Consider the following 22942-nt stretch of genomic DNA (forward strand, 5'->3'; position numbering starts at 1 on the left):
TACAGACCATGGTTCTGATAAGAAATAACCCAAAGTTGAGGACAGGAAGCTCATAAAAAATGGTCATATTCCTATGGAGTCTAGATGACTATTTGATTAAGTTACCTAGGGTGTCATTAGCTATGAAGGTTATACAAGCATTGACCTCTATCCCTGACATAATAACAAACCTAGACTGGAATTCTGACTGTGTTTATCATCTGTCTAAACTCTCTGAAGGATGCTGCCAAGATGTCTGCCAAGAGTCTGCAGGACCAGTCAACACTTGCATACTGAACCCACCCATTCATTTTGACTCTTGATTAAAAATGTCTTTTTATGGACAGAGGTGAGCCAAGAGGAACTTGCAGTATAAATTATATTTACACATTCTGCACCAATGCCACCATGTAAAGTGCCTACTGCTATCTAGAAGTCCACAATACTCTTTTGCATATTGTATTCCTAAGCCAAGTAACTCAACAGACAGAATGTAGCATCCCTGAAAACAGTTCCACACACCTGACCCTTTTACTTTGTTGTGAGGGCTAATTTGAGCCCTAATGATATACTGTATATCTTAACTGTAATCTGAACTAATTCGAATTCTTCACACAAACATGTTTATGTTTTTGTAAAGCAGGAAACTAAATATGTTCACTGGAACACTTGTTCTTCAGTTAAATTCTGGAGGTAAGTAGTTCTTGCAAGGTGTCAAACTCTTAAAATTCTGGAGGTTAAGTAGTTTATTACGTACTCTGCAATTCCAAAATGCCTAAACAAAGTGCTTGGATTTTTAAAAAAATACTAAAACTTTTTAAGATAGCCAAGTGGTTCTATGATAGTGAACATGGCCCTGTCATCACAAAACCCTTCAACTTTTGTGCTCAAACTCAAAATTGCCTTTGTCATAAGGCTTGTATTTGTTAAAGAAAATAAATTATACATATTTAACAGACATCAGTATCTAAATGTATAGCTACTTTGAAATATCTTGCATTAAAATTAATTTATTTAATCTACACTATCAAAATTTGAGTTTAAGTGTGCACTCAGGTTGAAGAGTTTTTTATGAAAATGGGTTCTTTACTTTTATTTTCAGAAGCCATGGTGGCTTAGTGGTTAGGTTGTTAGAGTTATGACCAAAAAGGTGTGGTTTCAAATCCTATCATTGGATCAGTCCATTTTTGGCTATCCTATGGAAAGCACTCTACTTCAACTGATTTGACACTATATATCCTCTACTTGAGTTTTTGTGCCCTAAAATACCAAACAAACACTTCAATCAGTATGGCTTTGAATGCATACTGGAATTTAGTAGAGCATGTGATGTTCTGACCGTTACAATGTTTTCAAATCTGTCACTTTCCATAATTTTAAAGCTGTTGCAAAAAAAGGATGGGTTTAAAATGTGTGGAACACAAATGTATCCTTTTATTTGTATAGAAAGTACTATAATGGGTTTAAAAACATTGCTCTGATCAATAAGTTACCAATGTTTTTTAACTGGAGGGGGGGGGGGCAGTGAGAATATTTGTTCTTTCTTTATTTCATCTAACATTTCCACTGTGAATGAGAATTTACTGCTATTCACGTCTTCTGGCACAACAAGTAACAAATGTACCATATAATATGATAACCTGAGATGGTGTTCACAAGAGTGTATAGTTACAGTGTACAGCTGGAGATGTACATGACAGCTTCTGGTTTCACCAACAATGTGTGTATAATTTTATAGCATTAAAATATTCACTACATTTATTCATTATAAATCCCAATACCAAGAATCAAATCTTCCCTCTGAAATTATTAATTATTTAAAAGAACATGATTTTGAAATATTCTCCATTCTATGTTGAAAGAAAATACCTCAGACTTCTGAAAAATGCAAAAGTAGAAGCAAGTGATGACCCCACCCACCCCTTTGCAACAAGGTGAAAAGTGGCCACTTTACCTTTTTCTTTATGAAGTGTGAAGAATTCAAGGAACTTGCCAATCTGCATGCATCATGGGGGGGGGGGGGCTATTACCTTATACACCCATTTATAAACTCAATCTATATTGCTTCCCTTTTTTTAATAATTTCTATCTGCCATGGTTCAAAACAGTAGTTCATCTGTTTGACAGTAGATACTGTTTCCAGAGAAATGTGTGTAGTATCATACTTCAATAATAGTGATATAATTATTGAATTAAGTTCCATAGCAAAGATGATCTGCTAAGGAAGCACAGACAATAGGTTTTAGAGCTACATGTATGATCTCTCTCAGCTGCCAGAAAGTGTAAATCTGACTAGTTCTGTCACTTCTCTTCAGAGCTTTTCTAGCATATCCAAGAGGAAATATACAATGTATTCGGTCTTTAAGATAAGAAAGGGCAGCCTGGATGGACCTGTCATACCCATTTTCACACACTTTGCAGGTCTGATGATAGAACTAATGCAGTTCAAAACAAGTTAGATATTTAGTCACCATCCCATTAAATAATGATTTTGTTGAAGCATTCCCAAAATGCTGATTAATCAAATAAAGCCCCAACTCACTATAGCACCTATCATTATAACACAATCCCATTTTATAATGTAACAAAAAATTATCATATACTTCAATATAAGGTATTCTCACTATATGGCCATAATGTTGTTGTATGATCAGTAGCCAGCAGGTTAAGGTCTTCCTTTTTTCTCTATGTCATCCATAAATTTACATCCTTGACACCATTCGACAAAGACAAACTTTTAGAGTGTGAGGGGGCAAATTTCTGTTGATCTACAAAAAGCACATTAGTTTGGGCCAAAGAACAATTAATTAGATTTATGTAGACAGGTACTTGTCAAATCGCTATACTGCAAGGATTTCAAATGTCTAGTCAGCAGAGGCAGAGATTCTTAAATTAAGCATTTGTTTACTTAACCATGAGACGGACTATTTGGGACATGGCTAACTTCGATTTCATAGTGGAACTATCAAACTTGAAAAGTTCCACAAACCATTAGTCGATAACCTAGGTCAAATTGACCCCAAATTTTTGGCGCCTAGATAAAAGGCGGAAAATATATTTCATCGTGATTGTTTACGCTAAATAGGGGGCATGTTTCCCACACGAAATTTCCTAGCTGTAAATATTTCCCTCATCAAAAAATCTAATTAGTCTAAGCTTTGCTGCAAGAGTAAAGGGGCAGGGGACTTCAAAAGTCAATTTGAAAGAAATTCTCTTGTAAAACATTTGTCCAAGGGACTGGATGCCTGGAAGGTCAACGGACACAATTTTGACAGTATAAACGAACAGCGCTTGAAAGCACAAAAGGTATTTGCGTTAAATTCATGAGATTCTTTGATACTAATATAATGTTTTGCTTGAATTATTTGATAATATGTGCATTAATTTATTTGTTTAAATTCGTAGATCAATTCTCTTGATATGAGTATCACTGTACATATGAATTAGTACAATAATCTTCTTTATATAAGGTTGTCAGATTGTTTGAATTAGTCATCTTGTTTGTATAGGAATTAGGTTCTAAGAATTTCATGTATTACTTAAGTTGATGTGAGTTACAAGAATCCGTGTGAATTCACCGATCTCAGGTAATTTCACGTATGATAAAGACTGGAGTACATATTGACTGAAATTTAACGTTATTAAGCCATGCAGTGTGATTTCATGTAAACTAAAGACTTGAACGTGCGTATTCACTAAATATAACGGAAAGCCAGGTAGCAAATTTCATTCATTGTGTAAGTGAGATGAGAGCGGAACTGTTAAGTCTCGTGTGTTAATGTGAAGTGATGAATCAGCCATTAGGAAGCACATTAATCTTGTGAAGCTAGGATTGTTTTGGTCTGCCATGCATGGGCCGACTAATAGCTTTGGTATATGTTTCAATACCGATAGTAAGATCTGATAACGAGAGGGGAGTAATGATCAATTCCCAGTAGAATAACTGGCAGAAAAATTTAGGCTGTTCTGTTTATTTTAAAAGGGGAAAATAGCTCTTCAGACGTATCCTCAGATGTACCTATGCACTAACGTATCCAAGTATCTGTGTATCTACATGCACATATCCACCTACCCACACAAAGTCTGAGGGCCGAAGGGAGGCGAAACAGTAGGAAGGTTGGAGAGAGAAAGGAAAAGGAAGAAAAAGAAAAGTCAAAAGGACAGAGAACAGCTATAGGGAAACTGGAGTGAACCAGAGCTAAGCAGGTTATGCAATTGTACAAGGCAATGACTTCGATTGTTCACTCGATCATATGATGAACTAATTCTATCAGTAAAACAGATCAGTTATTTTTATATTTATATTTGTCTTGATTTATTCCAAAAGAAGTGTATCTCCCTGATGTATTGTATTATCACCATTTTTTATGTAATTGATTAAATTTTGATTTTCTATGTACGGGGGCTCGAGTCATTCTATTCTATATATCTGCTCAAATCTCTATTTATTCTACCTATAAGTTTACTCGATCCGGGCAATAACATCGAGGGCGATCATTTCCTAGATAACGAGAACCGAATAAAGTGGACACCTTGAAAGAAGGTACAATCTGCCTGCCAACCCACACCCTTTACAAGGAGTGGAGGGATGTTTACACAGAGTAAACAGAGCAGGGCTTAGGGGGGAAAAAAATCCCAAACACTAGTCCCTGGGACAAGTGAGTTGTAAGATTTACTTGTCGATGTCCTCAATATACTCAACACAACCATATATACCTGATGAAAACTTACGGTAATACTAAAATGGGTCAAAACCACAAAATGGTATTTTCTAATAACAATTCTTTAGATAAACATAGTAAGAGGCAAGGCTTGTAACTCAAAAAATTAGAACTGCATACATAGCTCTTGATTTCTTTGTAGTTTTCACATTTACAGTGAAATGTTTGTGCAATCTGGGTGTCACAATTTATCTTTCCAATGAGCCATCTCACATTTTAAAAGTTAGATACAGGGGTAGTTAAGAGGCAAAGAAAGTCAAAATGTTATCATTTTCTTCTGGTCAGACATTGTTATGCTTGCCCCAGATCACTGGCAGATATTTATCTATGTAATTAATTTTCATGAGGGGGCCCCAAGTGGCCGAGTGGTCTAAAGTGCTGTCACGGATCACTGCCATCTCACCTCTGCATAGGTTCGAGTCTCGGGCTTGGCCGATGTGGATATGTGAGAAAGCTTGCCGGTAGCTTTTTGTGGGTTGGTGGTTCTTTCCGGGGTTTTCCCAGGTTCTTCCTCTACCATTAATACTGGCCGTCATGTATAGCCTATCTTGTGCTGAAAAATGGCATTAAACCCTATAACAACAACAACAACAACTTTTCATGTGAAAAATGTCAGTAACTTGTAAGTATCATTCCAATAGTTTCAATATCATCCAACTTTTGTTCTAAATAATGCATTTTCGTCAAGCCTCTGGTCTAGTGAGCTACAAAGGCAAAATGAAAAAGGAAGATTAGTGATTGGCCAAAAGATCTGGGGAATTTCTGAGTCATTACCCTGTCAAGATTTTGACCAGTCATTTGTTGTCTCAACATTCTGTTTTATAAACAGATTACTACCACATGTATTGTGTTAAAGTTGGTTACAATTGCCCACGACTCTTAAAATACTCCTTTTCAATGTTAAGCTGGCAACATTTTTCTTGTGAAAAGTTTTTACATACTTAAAGAAATATCTTTTGGCATCTTCTGTTTGGCTGACAATGTATCAATAACTCAGTCTTGAAAATACTGGTTATCTGGGGGCAATTGTAACCTTGCCTGACCAATTAAAACATTTTCACATTCTCTGTCTCTAATTACATCTCAGTTTTGACCTGAACAGATGTGTTGTGGTTCTTTGAAAGGGAAACTTTCTCCACAATAAAATGATGCCTAAATTACTGAAAAGTGTCACTGCAAATGCAAATGTCATTAAGAAATCAAGGGCTAGGTGTGAAATGGCAACATAAGATGTCCATAGTATTTACCCATTTTATTGTCAAGCTTACATCCAGTACCTGTGTAACTATAAAAACTGAAGTACTTCCTTTGCAACATGTTCTAGACTGACAGCAAGTAAGTAAATTAGGCCTAGATTATCTACAAATGATGCACAGCAAAAGTAAAGTGATAGTAGACTTCAGGGCTTGTTAACACATTAACCCCTGGAGGTTTTTGTCCTTTTCGCCTGAAATTCTAGTAGGAAACACATTTTGAAAGCTATTTCTGAATAAATCCTAATAAATCAACTTTCATGTGATTTTCCAATAACTTAATGCCTAGCTGTATTATAAACATCGTTTTTCATTGGCTATTTGGCTCGCACATGTGTAAAAGTTGGGGTTTTTTTTGCTTAACGGACCCACTATTTTTGTATCGAGACCACTCTTTATTCCAAATGTCCATCTTATCCTACTTTTTGCAAAAGTTCATCTGTTTGTTTGCAGTTCATACCAGTCAGCCTTAGATCTGAGACCAAAGTCTAAAATCCAGACACAAAATCGGATTCCAACCACAGGTGAATTTTGGGTGGATTAAAATTGGGTAAAAAAAAATGAGGTTTTTCACTCTGTATTTTGTAGTGCAAGCAGAACTTCCAGATTATTAAGTATCATTATAGAGCTACATCTGTCTACGTTTCTATAATACCATCCACTTTAGTGAATCATACATGACCTTGACACTACAGAGCTCGGCAGTAGGCTACTACATCCTGCCACGTAAACTTGTCACCAGGGATTAATGTGTTAAAGATAGAAAATGCATTCAGATTTATCCTAAAGGTGCAAAATTGCATCTACTTGTCACATGTATGAGTTTTTGATGAAGTGTTTACTTGGCCCAGCCAATTTTTTCTGGCCATGACAATAGGCCTGTTCGATAACGGTTGCTACATCCCATGACTTATTAATTCCCCTAATTTACCCATGATGCAATGCTCTTCCAGTGAGCAAATCCATGGAGGTCAACAAAGCACAGAATAAAAGCTATTCAACAGTATATAATGGGTCTATGTATCTTATTAATCACGTCTTCATTTGATAGCAATTTATAAGGTTCTCATCAGTCGAAATTGATCTATGCCAATACAAATGTGTTAAAATGCAAAATAAATTTGTAAAAATTTTTAAAATCATTATCACATGGGAATTTACCAATTTTCATATCCTTGCAATGTGCTTCTACCCATGCCGTTTTGTGATGGTACCACATATTTTGATGCTAATACAATAGATGTGAAGCACAGAATTCATAATATGTGTAGATATGTTATTAATTACTTCTTCATTTGTCTGTCCATTCACCTAATGCTTTCCTATACGAACTTTACCGATCTTCATATTCTTGCTACATGCATCTACCCAAGCCGTTCTGCAATGGTGCCACATATTTTGATGCTAATGCTACAGATGTGAAGCACAGACTTAAAGATACACAACATTATATATTATGTGTATGTATCTTATTAAGTACGTCATCATTTGTCTGTCCATGCACCTAGCATTCATACATGAACGTTAATATTTCTAAGCAGAAAAGTCATACCAATCATAAACAATCATCGTTTTTTACAAATTTAATATCAATTTTTAAGTTTCTCGTCACTCTAAAGCCATCTGTTACAACATAAATTTTTACAAATGCACAATAAAAAAGTTGGTATATTTTATTCAGTATCACTTGCGAATTTACCGATTTTTATATCCAGGTTACGTGCATCTACCCATGCTGTTTTGTGATGATACCATATATTTCGATGCTAATACTATAAATGTGAAGCATAGGATTCAAGCTTATTAAGTACGTCTTCATTTGTCTGTCCATGCCCCTACTGTCTTCCCATACAAACGCTACCGATCTTCATATCCTTGATACGCTGTGCATGCGTCTACCCATGCCATTCTGGGATGGTGCCACATAACTTGATGCTAATACTATAGATGTGAAGCATACAATTCAAGCTATACAACAGTGTATAATGTGTGTATGTATCTTATTAAGTACATCTTTATTTGTCAGTCCGTGCACCTGAATGCCTACCTATTCAAATGTTTCCAAAGAGGCAAATAAGTCATACCAATTGTATACAACCGATTTTGACAAATCTGATATCAAATTATATGCTTCTCATCACTCTAAATCGATCTATGTCAATAGAAATGTATAAAAATGCAAAATAAAAAAGTTGGTATTTTTTATACTCCAATTCGCTTAGAGTTAGCTACTTCACCGATGTGCATCTACCCTTGAAATTTTGTGATGGTGCCATATATTTTGATGCTAATACTATAGATCTGAAGCACAGAACTAAAGCAGTCCAACAGTATATAATATGTATGTATCTTATTATCTTCATTTGTCCATCCGTGTGACGAACTCATTCCTATACAAACGTTTTTCCGTATATGCAAATAAGTTAAATGAATCGTAAACAACAATTGATTTTGACAAATCTGATATCAAAATATATGGTTCTCATCACTCTAAATTGATCTATGCCAACATAATGTGCAAAACTGTAAAAATAAAATAGCTGGTAATTTTTATTCAAAATCGCTTAGGGTTAGCGACTTTACCGCTCTACTTATCCATGCTATGTGCCTCTACCCTTGCCTTTTTGCCATAGTGCTACATATTTCAATGCTAAAACTATAGATTTCAAGAACAGAATTCAAGCTATTCAACAGTATATAATGTGTGTATGTGTCTTATTAAATACGTCTTCATTTGTCCATCCATTCACCTAATGCCTTCTGGTACAAACGTTTTCTGTATAGGCAAATAAGTCATACCAATTGTATACAACCACCAATTATGACAAATCTTATATCAATTTACATGTTCCTCATCACTCTAAAGCCATATGTGCCAACAGAAATGTGTAAAACTGCAAAATAAAAAGTTGGTATTGCTTAGGGTTAGCAACTAGCTAGTTGAGGCATGCATAACGGGAGTATCGCTTGCTGGAAATAGGGCTTGTAAATTCTTGCACATGGTTTCTGATATCATTGTACCAAAGAGCTCTTCAAGGGAGCCTATTGTCAGGGGTGGTAAAACGCTTACTGAACAGGCCAATAGGATGAGTGGTTTTCCTGAGCCATGAGAGACAGTTTAACTGTCAGGAGCAAGTGATTCAGATTTTTCACATCAGTTTTTGTTTACAAATAAAAACAAATATAGTCACAGTATCTGAAAAACAAATATAGTTGCATCGTCTGTAAAAATGATGTCAGCAAATTCAGAAGAATAGAAAACAAAGAGCAGACCCAGACCAACTGTTTTAAGTTTGGATATTAATAATAATGAGGACTTTATATAGCGCCTAATCTTTAAAAGCTATAAGGGTTTTACAAAATTTGACAACACCTATAAGATAAAAAAACATATAATGATAGTATTACAATATATGCTGAAAATACTTAAGGTAGGGAACATTATCAGGTCTTTAAGTTTGTTCTTGCAGTTGAAATAAGTGAGTTTTAATAGCACTCTTGAATTGGATCACTGTGTCCTGGTGTCTAAGTTCAGTGGACAATTCATTCCATGTTGCTGGGCCCTGGTATGCAAAAGAATGTTGTACATATGATTTCATTTTCGTAGTGGGAATAATGAGTATATGATTGTCAAAAGAGAAATGTTAAGTATCTTGCTGGAGTGTACACATGGGTGAGGTCAGATAGGTATGTTGGACTGGAGTCTGTCAGTGAAATGGAGCACAGAGAACAAATTTTGTGTTTGATTCTGGATCGAATGGATAGCCAGTGTTGGGTACAGAGCAGGGGGGAGGTATGCTCTGATAGTGATACTCTAAGTATGATCAGAGCAGCTGAGTTTTTAACTTTTTGAAGTTTCTGAAGTAGATACTGAGATGAACCAGACAGAACTGAGTTACAATAGTCCAATCTTGAAAGTAATAATGAACATACAAGTGTTTTAGTGGATCCATCTTATATGTGAGTACATGTGGTATTTTAAGCTAGTCACAATGAATGTAAATGTAAACACCATCATCAGCTGACTCCCAGTAAATACAATATTCTATGACCCAGCCATAATGAATGTAAATGTCAACACCATCATTAGCAGACTCCCAGTAAATACAATATTCTACGACCCAGCCATAATGAATGTAAATGTCAACACCATCATTAGCAGACTCCCACAGTAAATACAATATTCTTTCTATGCTCCAACCATAATGAATGCAAATGTCAATGTCATCATTAGCTGACTCTAACCATCTTTGGATTTGAGAATCAAATAAAGGATTAATTATGTGACACAGAGCACAAGAAGACATTAGATATCTTATGACAATGTCATCTGCATCCAATGTCTTGGATAAAACGTTTGGCTGGTGGTAACCATAGTAACTATTGCTCATCTATCATTAGGATCCTCAGCCATAAAACTGAAACAGGGTTTCTTATTTCTGGTCGTAACATGAGACTGACACTCACAAATGTGCCAAGGCCCCAGGTGTCCAAGAGGTCTAAGGCACTTGCCTTTACAGATCACAAACATCACACCTCTGTATTAATGGGTTTGAGACTTGGCCAAAGTGGGCATGTGAGAAAGTCATTTCCAGTAGCTTCTCATGGGTTGGTGATTCTTCCTGGGATTACTCCAGGTTCTTCCTCCACCAAACATACTGGCCACCATGTATAGCCCATCATGTGCTAACAAATGGCAGGTAACCATTAACAATGGCAACAACAATTCCCTTATTACAAAGTCAAGTGTATACATACTTCTGGGTGTGGCTATTAACAGCTTCCAAGTTACAACGCAGGGGCTGTTCCTAAGAAGACTGGAGGAGATCTAGGGCCAATGATGGTTACAGGAACAACTTGGTATTATCATGCCAAGAAAGTGTATGTATGGTTGATGAGGTTCTCAGTTGTTACCAAAATATGACCAAGGTCTGGCCCCAAGAGTTAAGGACAGACACACTGGCATGCATCAGGGGTAATATTGGCTTTAAACAAAAGTTAAATGTCATCTTGTACAATTTTCCAAATATAAATTGAAAGACAAATGCATACACTGCATTAAACGTGTATCAATACTATCAGAATATGGGGGTGACCTTTGATCTCCCTAGCCTCTCCATTGAGAGGGGCGGGATTCACTTTGAACAATGATGCCTCTTCCAAACAGCTTTTATGAATAGAGTAGAAAACATGAAATCTAGCTTGTGATGCATGAAGCTGTGTTTTCCATTTCTCAAGCAAATTAATTTCAAGTCATGACTATCAATTATTAATTTATTAATTGTGCACCCATTACTTTTGTGAGAATAAATACTCCTATTTTCAGGATATTATTCGATGACAAAGAGTTCGATGACAAAGAGAACTATTGTATTTAGTTGTTCACAAACGAAACAAATTTTAAATGGCTGTTTCATGCTGGGAATGAGGTACAGTGAAAACAGCTAGTTTAAAACTATTCAATGGAAATAAAGAGCAACTGCAAAAGTGTCTTACATAACACTGGGAAAGGCAGCAGATCTAGGCAAGTGGTAGTTTGCTACCATATAAATTTCATTACAGTTAGCAAATCCTAAGATCAGAATGACTAAAGAGATAAAGGTCAATAAATTGCCACTAAGGTTACCATGGCAACAATTTATCCAAGCTGATTAGTGAGTGGCAGTATCTTGTTGGAAAACTGATAGCATGCTGTGGTTTTCTTTTCTGCACTGTCAGCTAGAAGTGAGAAGAAAATGAGCCAGATACCTGTAGCCTGTTAGCTGGAACATGTACCAGTCCATGTGAAAATGTCTACATGAACCTGGGTATAAACTCCCCAAACATTGTTAAAATTAGCATATATACCTACCATTTATACTTTCTTACAACTGGAGTCCCAATGCAAACTGCACATACCCAAACCTTGCTGTCAAATAATGTTCCAGCAAGTCTGGATCAATGCAGTTTGTTAGGAGCAATTGGTAGACCCTGATCTACCAGCATATTATGCAATGGCAGATCAGGATCTATATTCTTGGCAGATGAATTTAACTTTTAAGTGGGTATATATGGTAATCAAGCTGAGCACTGTTGGCTGAGTATCAAGAACACTAACACTCCAGTAATGAAGACTTAATAATATATGTGTGTGATTAGGATTTTTAACGTAGCTTTAATGATTTTTCAGTCATATCGCTATGATGTCTGCAGTGTGGCAGTTTATAGTGATGTCTAGCACTGGGGCATCATGCCGCAGACATGTAGCATGATGTCTCACCTAATCACATTATCCTGACACCGTACCGACCAGTACTAACATTAACCTTTTAATGCTGAGCGCCAAGTGAGGCAGCTGTTAGTACCATTTTTGCAAGTATTTGGTATGACTTGGCCAGGGTTTGAACCCACGACCTCCTGCATCCGAGATGGATGCTCTAGCCACTAGGCTACCGGAGTGGTTGAAGACTTAATAATAACCATGTCTAGTACTACAACTGTGTCTTACACAATTTTTCATTCATTTTATGATTATCACAATCTTAACCAATTCAACATTTCCCACAAATGTCTCAATTTCTAACTTTCAATAAGCATTACTAACTGAATTATTAGAACAAGCTAGGTGTATTACTGACTAAAGCTTAGTTTTGTGCATTTCCCAGTTCTGCCATCTTTCATTTATTTCATTGGTGAAACTTATCCAAAATTTACATGCGCCATGAAGTATTTTATTGAATTTAGTAAGCATATTTAAATTAACAATAATGAAGTGCAGCAATGCAGTAAAAACAAAACTGCAGAACTAGATCTATACTGCTATGGCATGCCATGGTAAATTTCCTTGCTTTTTATTTTCATGGGTCGGTGGTTATTTCCTGGGTTTTCCTGGGTTCTTTCTCCACCATTTATACTGGCCACCATGTATAGCCTATCTTGTGTTGAAAAATGGCGTTAAACCCTACAGCAACTACTATTTTCGCCCACCCCAAACCCACCCTAGGACAATAAGGTTATAATCCCCAAGACCTTACCACTACTGCCCCCACTACCATCCAAGACACAAGGGTCACAGCATTAAGTGCCTTCATACTATGGCTATATGTTTAAAGTCTGGTAAGAAGTATTTTTTTAAATGCCACACAGTAAAAGCAACTGTTGTATTTTTACCACTGGCCTATAAAAAAAGGACTTCACACTCTTTTATACTGACAGGCACACATACCCATTACTGGTTAGTCCTACAATGTAAGATGCGTCACCTGATAGTTTTGTTCTGGAGGGTGATGGATCTTACTGCCTAAATAACAGCGCTGTGTAGCGTGTTTTGATGTCGACAAACAGTACTATATAACAAAAGTCAAATTTTCAGAAATATCACACACAACTGGCAACAAATAATGATGCTTTCCTACAAAGTAAAGTTATAATGTTTTTCTTAGACTTTAGTTACCCTGATGTCCTGTTTCTAGTAAATTCAAATTCTCACAAAAGAAATGGACCTGTTTTCAAGTTTAATTGGCCTACATTTCAGTCGGCTGGAAAGCAATGAAAGCTGGGAATGCCAAAATTGGGTTATGTTTAAATATTATTCTTTAATGAAACAAATAAAAATATATTATGCCTATTGGAAGTGTAAAGCAACGTTTTGTTTCATTCAAGAAACACATCCGTCACATGAACCTACTTAAACATACTTCAGCATACATCGACTACTGTCACATTGCAACAAATTCAAATGTTTGTCAATGGAACATGAAAATGTGTCCATTTGCTAGTGTTATATTTTCATTCCGCCAGGATAAAGACAGCACTGTAAATATATTAATTACACATAAATTAGTGGAAGAGTATTGATATATGCTGCCAAATATGTGAGATATTCCTGAAACTTTGACTACTAGTTCTGATGTCAACAACATAAGGCTGTTTTCTGGATAGTAAGACACAGCACTAAAACAAAACCAACAAGTGCTATGTCTTACATTGTAGGACTAATTGCCAGTATGAAAAAGTGTGAGGTCTTATTTATAGGACTATTTTGACTTCTGATTCCACTCAATAACCTACAGGAGGGACCTAAAAACTACACCTCTCACAGACGGACATCACATGGGCAAACTACATGTACAATGTCTTGAATTACCATTTATCAGTTAAGAAGGAGACTGAGTTACCATATATAATTACTTATAAGTCAAGTCCAACTGCAAACTGCAGAGTCCCAGATCAGCTGTTGCATAATGCATTGTCAGATCTAGGTCTGTGCAGTTTGTTAGGAGTAATCAATAGAACAAACATAGATCTTTGTTGTTTGCAGTCTGGCTCGAATTATAAGCAAGTGCATATGGTACAGTTGAGCAGATAGATGGTTGGATATACAGACAGAAGCAAAGCATCACCATGTGCCCTACTAAAGCATAGGGATAAAAAAAGATTTGTCATTAGTAAGACTTTTAACCTAAAAACAGGTAATCTTGTGCTGCTCTCCCAAGGGAACAAGTAAATAAACATTGCATTCTAACAAGTTGTACTCATCTGTGGAAAATATATTTAGACCCAATCATCTTTTTTGCATTAAACCAGATACTGTTTTGTATAAGATATGAAATTATCTTTGTCTTAGAAAAATTGCTTATGGAACAATGACTAACAGCTAGCTCACTAGAGTAAACTGCATGTGGATGGTATATTTGATTGATGTCTTCCTGAAACCCTAGTATACAGAGGTCAAATCAATACACACCATTTAGATAATATAACATAAATAAACCTATCCAATTCATCTCAATTTAAAATTTCAAATCTTTTATTATTATTTCTAAATATTATATAAGCATGCATACCCCCTCCCCCACTGCAGTAAACTGATCAAAAACAAGACAGGAAAAAGCAATTATTTGGATTGTTCAAGATGGTTTCCACTATTACAGTTCAGAGCTCAGTGACACTGTTGGTCACTCTACAGTCTGCTTTAAAAGTAGAGAGGCCAGTAATAAAAGGGCCAATGACTAGTGTTGCTGATTGACTGAACTAAACCATTAACCAGGTGAAAACCTCTCACCTGGATCAAAATTATGTCAGGTGATTCATACTGAACATAGGAAACCACTTCATATCATTATTTGTTATCTGCATAATCAATATTCTATGCCTCCATAAACTATAAGCCTGAATCTGTATTCTACTCCATACAGAAAAGAACAAAAGAAAGTTTTAAAAATGATGACATGTGCTTTTGAAATGAAATAATACCGGTCACTGGAGAATAATGCAAAGTCAACTGTGAATAGCACCGAGTCGTACTGAATTTGAATTTAAGTCGTTTATCTGCAGCTACTACTATGTACAAGAAGTAGCACTGACTCAATTCAGCTGTATACATCAAACAGTAGATCTGGCTCTATGCAGTTTGTAGCGGTTTACATGTTATACACACAGCCTTCTCACTGTTTTTACACAGCAAGATTTCATAATATCCTTGTTGTAATTGTTAACTTAAAAAAAAACAAAACAGCTTATTTCAAGTCACAACTTTAAACAGAAATCTTGGATGAACACTGAATGCTGTTTTTCTCTTATGACAAAATGCAAATAAATCTTGTGTGGAGATAGACAATGTGTTAAAATATTCCAACAAATATGTGTACGTGTTAAAATATTTCCAATGTTAAATCTGAAACAATGATTAAAATATCATCTGAATCATTACGGTGCAGCATGTAGAACAATTAATCTAGCAGAATGGATGCTGATTAACTGCAGTGAACTCTATCATGGTCACAAGGTTAATGCATCCCCTCCACTTAAGTTATCAGCCAATCACAGTGATTTTTATGATGCAACATCTGCACCTGCTAATCACTTTGCAAGATGATTTCAAGGTACACTGTATCTACACTGCATGTTCATTTTAGGATGCACATTTTGAACAAAAAAGTTGCCTCTATGACAGCCAGGGTAATGAAAATAGAGATACAAGATTGTTATTGATGATTTTTGACTCGCTGAATCCAATAAATTCAAAATTGGCTTAACAAATAGAATGTTCTTTGCCAAAGAAGTATAAGAGGATGAATTTCATTGGCAGACTGAAATGCTTACTGATTTGGAATTCGTTGGTCACCAAATTAGAACACATGATCAATGATTTTAGATACAAAACATATACAAATGAGAAGATGAAATCTTCAGCAAAAATGCTGCTACATTTATCTAAAAAGTAGTGTACAGGGAGGGAAAAATGGTCACTGAAGTGTCCAAAATAAAACTGAAGAGGGATGGTTACTTAAGCACCAGAAAATTCACAGTATGGAAGGCCCAAAACCCTGCTGCTGCTGCACCTCTATATTTTTGATGAAACCGATATTTTTTATAACTAATAGTACTGATACTGTATAGCTCCCAGAAATGTCTATTTAAATGGGCTTCTTGATACTCTCATTCTAAACCAGTTGGCAACAGAATTTTGTTATTATTTTTTAATTTGTTGTTGGATATTTTCTGTCCTGCCTTACTCAAATACTATTCATCTAATTCATCTGCTTGCTTCCAATTAATTACATGAAACTGATAAAGAATTCAGTTGCAAAAACATTCCATCAGTAATTTCTCATTTCCCTCTAATAATCGATGGACTATCTAAACATCATAATGCATGCAATCATGTATTTCTCTCTATAAAAGAACTAGTAAAAAAATCAATTAGGTCTGATGTCAGGACACTAATCATGCTGGAAATGATAGCTGCGGAGAACCACTGAAAAGAGTTTTAGGCAAGTCCATCCAAGGAGAACTACTGTATATATTCACTTATAAGAAGAGTCCAACTGCACACAGCACAGACCCAGATCTGCCACTGCATAATCTGCTGGCAGATCTGGGTCTGTGCAGTTTGCCAAGAGTATGCAGTAGAACAAACAACACAGACCCTGATCTGCAGGTGCATTATGCTATGGCAGATGAGGATCTTTGTTGTTTGCGGTCTGACTCTACTTATAAGCAAACACATACAGACTTGATTACACAAGGTATGGAGGCTGATAAATGAATAATCCATAGCTAGGGTCAGGTATCATTCTGAGGAGGATCAAGCTTTTCAACAGAAAAATGATCCTCTAGACTGATACGAACATTCCGTCTTCAATTCCACTTACACCTCATTCCATTAAATTGTGTGTGATGATTTCATATCGTACGGAGTCCTCTGTAGAGGTAAATGAAGCAATGCCATACAACAGCCTAATCATGATGTGGTCTGGTTTGGTGTCCTTTGGTTCTTTAATGCACTCAAACTCAAGCACATGTACTATGTAGGTTTGTAGTGCTATGGTAACTGGAGTAAACTGCATTGCTCACTACACACCAGTTGATAACCTGGCCTACTCCAATGGCAGGATACAAACTCCCACTCTATAGGCTGCAAGTCCGGTTTGCTTACCACTGAGCCAATGTGGCTTCTAGAGGATGTGGTTCAAATGCATCAGGTGGATTCCACAGCAGACAAGTCTTGCTTTTGCAAACTTGTACACCGTAATGTTTATGCACTGAACTACGGACAGCACAGAATGTTAATTGCCATATATGATACTGGCATTTTGGATATTTGCTACTCTTTTTACATGAACATGTGATTTCATGGAAATCAATTTTTGGAGATAAAAATGTTTCTTTAATAATACTTACTGAATCTAATACATTATGAGTATGGCCACCACCATGCAAATTTTGCTGACAGAAGCTTCTTTGTTACAATTCTCCATCTCTCTGACTATCAGACCTCTTATTATAACACAGTTCCTGTTACATGGGACCAATGATTTAATTTTCAAAGCATAGCAGCCTGTGATTTTCTTTTCAAACTCGATTTTGTTTTAAAATTCAGATAATTAGTTTTTTTCTACTAATACAATGGATATATTTTTCCTAAAAATCAAAGCAAATTTGTTTTCTTCAAGGTACAGTATACTGGGGTCAGAACGTTTTTATTAAAAAAATCCCAGCCAACTCCAACCCCAAAAATTAGTGGTCAGTTTCTATAGTGAGGATGGTCATGGATGCTATGGACAACATTATTATGAGGGTGTAGTCTATCAAAGATATCTGTGGTAAATATTTGCCAATGTTTTATAAAAACTGGAGGAGGGGCTTATCATTAAGCATGGGAATATTACTGGTTAAAGATGATAAACTGCACTCAGGTGTATACATTCTAGTGGTAAAGTATTTACATGAAGTATCCAAAATGGTTGAATGGTCACTTGTCTTCAGTATACCTTTCGGTATGTGTGCATAACTGACCCAGTACTAACTTTTTAAACTAAACTATAAACTCAGACTTAAAATCCATAAATTTGGTGTTCATGAAATTTACTGAAAAGTGTACATTCTGAATCATAGCACTTCCACAGTTAATCTATTGAGGCCTCAAGCAGATACACTGTTTGTTAATGGCACTGGAATTTTCATATAGGCTTTCTTTTCTAGAAAGATTCTGACCAAAGTTAAAAAAGGCTATTCATAATTTTCAAGATAAAAGAGTTAAAGAAAGGTAAAAAAGTAAACATTATATTATGTCATACCTCTTTATGTCCTTCATAGGCCGCAAAGTGGAGAGGAGTCCAACCAGAGTTGTCCCTATGCAACTCATCAAGTCCACGATCAAGTAGCTGCTGAACGATACCAATGTTACCCTGTGCTGAGGCAATGCCGAGAACTGTTCTTCCCTCGGAGTCAATTGTATCCACTGCTGTGCCCCAGAATAATAACTGAGTTACAACCTTTGCATGTCCCATTGAGGCTGCTAGGAGAAGAGCAGAACGACCATTTTTGTCTGTGTGGTCTACATCAGCATCCCACTCAAGTAAAAGTTCACACACATCATGATGACCCTCGTATGCCGCTACAAGCAAGGGAGTCATGCCGTCATGATCCTGATGATCAACCTCAGCTCCCCTCTCAAGCAGAAGACTTACGACCTTCTCATGACCTTCACTTGCAGGAATACACAATGCTGCCACTGAAAGAGCAGTACGACCATCACAGTCCTCATGATTGATATTCGCCTCATAGTTAAGCAGGTGCTCCACAATTTCTGTATGTCCCATATATGCAGCAGCAATAAGGGCAGTTCTGCCCTCATTGTCGGCCTTGTTAACATCAGCACCATGTTCCAGGAGTTTGATGACAATATCCTCATGACCACCCCATGCTGCTGCTCGAAGAGCAGTTCTCTGATCAGCATCTGCATGATCAACTGATGCACCATGATCTAACAGTTCAAAAACTACACTAGTATGTCCACTCCATGCTGCTGCCCGAAGGGCAGTCCAGCCATCACTATCTGCATGGTCAGTGTCTGCACCAGTTTTCAATAATGCTGACACTATATCTTTGTGACCGTGTCGAGAAGCTAGAATCAAAGGAGTCTGACCAGATTTATCTACAGCCTCAATATTGGCACCTTTAGCTATCAATAAATTAAACATCTGAATGTTACCTTGATGGGATGCTGTGTGTAGCAAAGTTTTTCCATTGGCATCCACTTGATCAACTGAATTATCAATATCACAGGGAATCTTAGGAGTGTCCTCTGGTGTCTCCATAGTTAGACTTTCCTTCATGCATGCAGCATCAACATGTGAAGTTTCTTTATCACAGGTGGGATCAGCACCAGCATCTAACAATAGTTTTAGAACTTTCTGTTCCTTTGGCATGCCAAAAGACAAACAGTTTTCCACATTGGCACCACTTAAGAGTAACCATTGCACCAAGTGATGATGCTGAAGAGGTGGATGAAAATTACTCCTGACAAGGTGTGATGCAAAGTCTTGCACCTCCTCCAGGCCAAGAGAAGAAGAATTCAATGTTGCAGACATTGACAGCATTGCATGACCATCAGCAGCATTGCATAGATATTTCTGTGTACAGTGTTTCACATCCAACAACCACTCAGCAAAGCTGTGGTGAAACAGGATACGCCTCCCATCTGGACTGGTTATTAATATTTTGGAAAGCAATTTAAGGCGCCTGTCCAAATCTTCTTTTGTAAGCAAGGTGTTTCTGGTTCTTGCACATGAGAATAATTCCTCATCACTCAGTGGTTTCCTGGAGGCCAAAATTACATTAAGAATTGGCTGGATTTTTGAAAATTGTTTCCTTACAAAAAGTCTCTGGCACAACCAAAGATATAATCCATTGAGAGTGCCAGGAATTTCTCTAATCTCCCTCAGCATAATAAAATTCTCTGCCACACCATCTAAAACTTTTTCCAGATAAAGAAAACATCCGTTGCTCTTTATGTGGAGCTGATTTAACATTTCTGCTGTTTCCTTACTTAAATGTTGCCGTAGTTCTGCTTCCTGGTCAAGCCGACACAATATATATTGTTGAACATCTCGAATCACATGAGACTTTCGTAAGTCATCTAAACTTATTTTCCGAAACCCTGTAAAAAGTCTTGTTACTGATTTACTCTGTTTCCTGCAAGAACATACTAATAATAACCACTGGGGAAACAGATGATGGTGATGGGCCAAAAGTTCAGCAATAGTTTTACTCCCATCAGCTCTCTCATTGATACACTGTAAGTAAGATTCATCAATTGAATCAACTAGAATAAACAAAGTTTGATTTGGAGGTGTGATTTCATTTAACGGATTTATAAATGCTTCCTGGAATACTTTATCAGGGTTTGTTTCACAACTGAATAGCACGTGATCCTGAATTTTTTCTCTATACCCTGTGATCAAATCAGACTGTAAAATCTGGGCAACAATATTTTGAATAAATCTTGTGATTGACAATGTTTCAATGTCATGCGCCTGACAAAAATGATAAGCCAAGAGCCGACGACTCAGCATATTTTGCTTTCCATCTGCAACTGTTGGCCAAACAAGCTCACAACACATTGCAGTCTTTCCACATCCGGGACCACCCATGATGAGGGCTCCACATGTCTTTGATGTGGGTCTGTTTTCCAGGCAGTGGTTGATTTTACTAAATGTCCACTCACGGCAAAAATACCGTTTACCTTTTAAAAGACAGCTGGTCATGATGAAATTTTTTTCTGAGCTAATTCTCACATATCACTTTCTACTTTACAGCCCAAGTTTAGAATTTCTGTGTCTCTGTTCCACCTCCCACCATCCAAGTCCCAGCTGCTCATGAATCTTCAGGTGAAACATACCATCCTGGTCTGTAAAAGATTATAATGGTTACAACCAATTAGAGTATGACATACATATCATAACAAATGAAATCAATATATTTATGTAGTAGCATTTTACAGCATCTCAGCACAATAGTGGATAAATAATGCCAACTAAGGGTAAAGTTAAAAACATGCCAAAATGAATTGCACAAACACTTTAGGAAGTTAAACTCTTCCAAATAAATCTAAACATGAAAGACAACAGGATAAAATACAAAACTCAAAGATGTTAAATGGTCTTAATGTATTTAACATAAAACGTAAAAATTAACAAAAGGAATTCCGCTGTAAGTTGACAACAGGTGATCAATATGCCAATGTATGTATTTACCACATATACTCATGTCCAGATCCATATTTGCCATCACATTACGCACAAACCCGTCTGGGTTATGCTATCAGTAAAATATAATCTGTAAAATAAACAACGTAGACCCTGATATGCTGACGCATTATATGACAGCAGATCTGGGTTATGCTGTTTTTTTAAGAAAAATCTGAAGAAAAAAACATAACACAAACCTTGATCTGCCAGTGCGCTATGTGACAGCAGATCTGGTTTATGTTGTTTTCCAGGAATAATGTTTAAATAATTTAGACCCTGATCTGCCGATGCAATACGTGACAGAAATTCTGGGCTATGCTTTTTTTTTTCTTAAAGGAAAAAATCTGTAAAATAAACAGTATAGACCTTGATATGCTGATGCATTATGTGACAGCTGCTCTGGGTATATGCTGTTTTCAGATGGATCTAGTTTTGGTATGTTCTAGAAAAAGGCCTGACAAATACTGTGCTCTGTGCAGTACAGTTTCTGGGCTAATCTTACATTGAATTCTTATCCAAGTGGCTACAATTAAAAATATTCAACATTTTCTACATAACTGTTCAAAACAAATACATTTCTACCATATTTTTGGGAAAAACTAACAATATAAATATTTTTCAAAAAAGAATAAGTAGTGACTTCATATAACAAGGACTAACAATAGTCTCAAATCCAACAGGCTCAAAATTTCTTTAGGTTACTAAATTGGATAACAGTTTATTTTTGTGGTTGAAATGCTAGGGTACCATCCACTTTTGACATTTGTTGGATCATATGTTACAAGGTGATTTTCAAGAAGAACTTTAACATGTTCTGCATGATGACTGCAGACATGTACGATTATATTATTATAACCTATAAATTTTTGATGTTCCTGTGATAATTTGAATCAAAAACATCACATAAAATGACAGTAAATGACTTCAATCATGTAATTGTACTGCATATACTCATTAAAGAGTGCAACTCGTTTATGTTGTTGTTGTTGTATGCCATTTTTCAGCACACGATAGGCTATACATGGCAACCAGAATTAATGGTAGAGGAAGAACCTGGGAAAACTTGTTTATGAGTGCAACTGCCAATGCACAGACCAAGATCTGCTGTCACATAATGCACCAGCAGATCTGGGTATGTGCAGTTTGGTAGGAGTAATCAGCAGAATAAGCAGCATAGGCCCTGATCTGCATGTGCATTATCCTATGGCAAATCAGGATCTTTGTTGTTTGCAGTCTGACTTGATTTATAATATGTACATATGGTAACTATCCTATCATCATGATCATTAAATAAACTCCAAAGACCATTCTCAAGATCTGGTATTCGTTATTGATTTGTTGTGGTGCTTTAAATTCATTACAAACTTGACGCTTAAACTTTCATTGACAATACATAACAAGTGGGCTGTCTATGCAGCCATAGTATAACAGGTACACAGGTTCAATTATCCTGAAAATTCAGTGCATTAAATCA

The 22942-nt window shown here is 36.4% G+C and overlaps 1 protein-coding gene across 4 annotated transcripts in view; it reads right to left on the reverse strand.

Moving 5' to 3' along the window:
• LOC149796831 (uncharacterized) overlaps positions 1-22942 on the reverse strand; it is a 102612-nt gene that overhangs the window by 34141 nt on the left and 45529 nt on the right. For all 4 annotated transcript variants that reach the window (XM_089961476.1, XM_089961475.1, XM_089961478.1 and 1 more), the window contains one exon: positions 18514-21128. In XM_089961476.1, coding sequence (XP_089817602.1) covers positions 18514-20985 — 2472 coding nt within the window. In that variant the 5' untranslated portion in view covers positions 20986-21128. The remainder of the gene's footprint in view (positions 1-18513; positions 21129-22942) is intronic.

This window comes from Sinohyriopsis cumingii, chromosome 6 (assembly GCF_028554795.1).
Source record: "Sinohyriopsis cumingii isolate HCF-2022 chromosome 6, ASM2855479v2, whole genome shotgun sequence".
NCBI lineage: Eukaryota > Metazoa > Mollusca > Bivalvia > Unionida > Unionidae > Sinohyriopsis > Sinohyriopsis cumingii.